General features: G+C 46.4%; 1 protein-coding gene across 1 annotated transcript in view; it reads left to right on the top strand.

The window, feature by feature from the left end:
• Window positions 1-2,066, top strand: part of Xrcc5 (X-ray repair cross complementing 5) — a 106,010-nt gene that overhangs the window by 82,476 nt on the left and 21,468 nt on the right. The window contains exon 17 of the mRNA XM_008825682.2: window positions 1,529-1,638. Coding sequence (XP_008823904.1) covers window positions 1,529-1,638 — 110 coding nt within the window. The remainder of the gene's footprint in view (window positions 1-1,528; window positions 1,639-2,066) is intronic.

Below are 2,066 nucleotides of genomic sequence, written 5' to 3' on the forward strand. Positions count from 1 at the left end.
GTCTTGATACTCTGTTTTCCATTTCATTCATCCTATTGGTGAGGCTTTCTCCTGTCATTTCTAATTGGCTTACTGAGTGTTTTACTTCCTTCTTCAATTTAGCTTGAGTATTCTTCAATATTTCTCTTTTCTGAATTCATTCAGAAGTTTATCCCTATCTTACTTCTGTTCTTTGATTTCTTTTTGTGTGTGTTTTTAAAGTTCACTGAATTCTTTTATCTTGTTTATAATTGTTCTTTTGAGTTCCATGTCCTGCGTTATCTCTAGGGGGTTCTAATTGTATTCCTCTAGAGGACTATTGGTGTTTGGTTGGGATATATTATTTTGGTTTTTCATGTTAATTTTTCTCTGTGATTTTGACATGTGACTTTCTTTTCTAGTTTCTGATCTTTGTGTGAGACTCAAGCCTTCAAGTTTAGGTCTACTTTTTGTGAACTTTATGTGTCTTTATGGTTTACTTTTTGGGCTTGAAAAGCTGGTTCCTCTAAGCTTCTCTTTTGATTTTGTATTGGAGTGGCCAGGTTGCTTTTGTCTTCAGGAGTTCCCACAGAGTCCCAAGTCAGATGAGGATCAGATGCTCTCAGGCTTTCTCCTAAGGTTTAGATCCCTCTAGGAAAGATTTTGGGCTCAGGAATTTGGGGATTGGACTGGCCTGGGACCTAGGCCCAGGAAAGATGCTGGTTTAGGGCAGCTGGTGGCCATGCCACCCAGAGATGCAAAGGAAGATGGGGGCGAGAAGCAGCCCCAAGGGCTCCTGGGGACTGCACTGAGGAGTTGGGTTGGTCTGGATGCAAAGGATCAGGCAGAGGAAAGATCAGTGCTGCCCCCTCCCCCTCCACTGGAGGGTTGCAGGCCGGTCGTGCAGGCCCAGAGAAGTAGAGCGAGGTGCGGGCGGGGCCAGGCCCAGAGTGCTCCTGGGGACCCGAGAAGGAATTGAGTTGGTCTGGATGTAAAGGATCAGGAAGCAGTGGCGATTTCCCCTGCGTTTGGGGTGCCAAGACAAGGAATGGGACAGAACCCAGGCTAGGAGCAGAGACATTCAGGGGAGATGGGAGGGTGAATTAGGCTGGGGGAGTCAATGCACGGAGGGTGCCATTGACTTACCCTGGAGAGAGGCCTGCGGGTAGTGCAGGCCCAGGGAAGCAGAGGGAGGTGAGGGTGGGGCCAGGCCCAGAAGCAATGCTCCTGGGACCATAGAAGGAACTGAATTGGTCTCAGTGCAAAGGATCAGGGAGCAGTGGTGTTTCCCCAGGTGTCTGGGGCACCAAGACAAGGAATGGGACAGGACCCAGGCTAGGAGTGGAGATCTAAGGGGGAGGTGGGAGGGTGAATGAGGCTGGGGGAGTCAAGGCAGGAGGGCGGCATCGACTCACCCCAGAGAGAGAGGCCTGCAGGTTGGAGACAGGCCTGCGGGTGGTGCAGGCCCAGGGCCAGAATTCATTCTTATACTTGTATACCAAGAAGCATGCTCTGGTCTCACAAACATCCCTCACATATTGGAAAATAAGTTTATTATCTTATATTCTAGTGAGTCTTCAGCTAATCAATCACATCGAGCAGTTCTTGGATACTAATGAAACACCGTATTTTATGAAGAGTATCGAGTGCATCAAAGCCTTTCGGGAGGAGGCCATTCAGGTAACTGTCCTCACCTGTCTTCTCTTTCCCAACAACTAGCAGCCATCACAGGGCAGAGGCAAGTAGTGTCCCACAAATAGGCCTGGGCTTTGGAACACATCATTTTGCTGTGAGAAATAGAACTGACTAAAGTCATGCAACTGTTTACCATTTCTCAGGAGGAATGAAGGTGACTGGAGAAGGATGTTTCACCTTGGGAATTAGATCTTTTTATCACACTAGAGCCCAGGCTTCATGTTCCTGCTTTGTAAACTCTAGTAGCCTTGCTATTATTGTAAAGGATAAGCTAACTTTTTTTAGAGAAATTAATGGAATATTAGTAGTATTATTGAGAAGGGTTTTTACAAAAGCAGGAGTAGGGATATCAATACCAGAAAAAACAAAGAACCCTGAAAAATAATAATGCCCCCAATGTTTTCTTTTTTTTT

The sequence above is a fragment of the Nannospalax galili genome, unplaced genomic scaffold (genome assembly GCF_000622305.1).
Source record: "Nannospalax galili isolate Female #2095 unplaced genomic scaffold, S.galili_v1.0 scaffold127, whole genome shotgun sequence".
NCBI lineage: Eukaryota > Metazoa > Chordata > Mammalia > Rodentia > Spalacidae > Nannospalax > Nannospalax galili.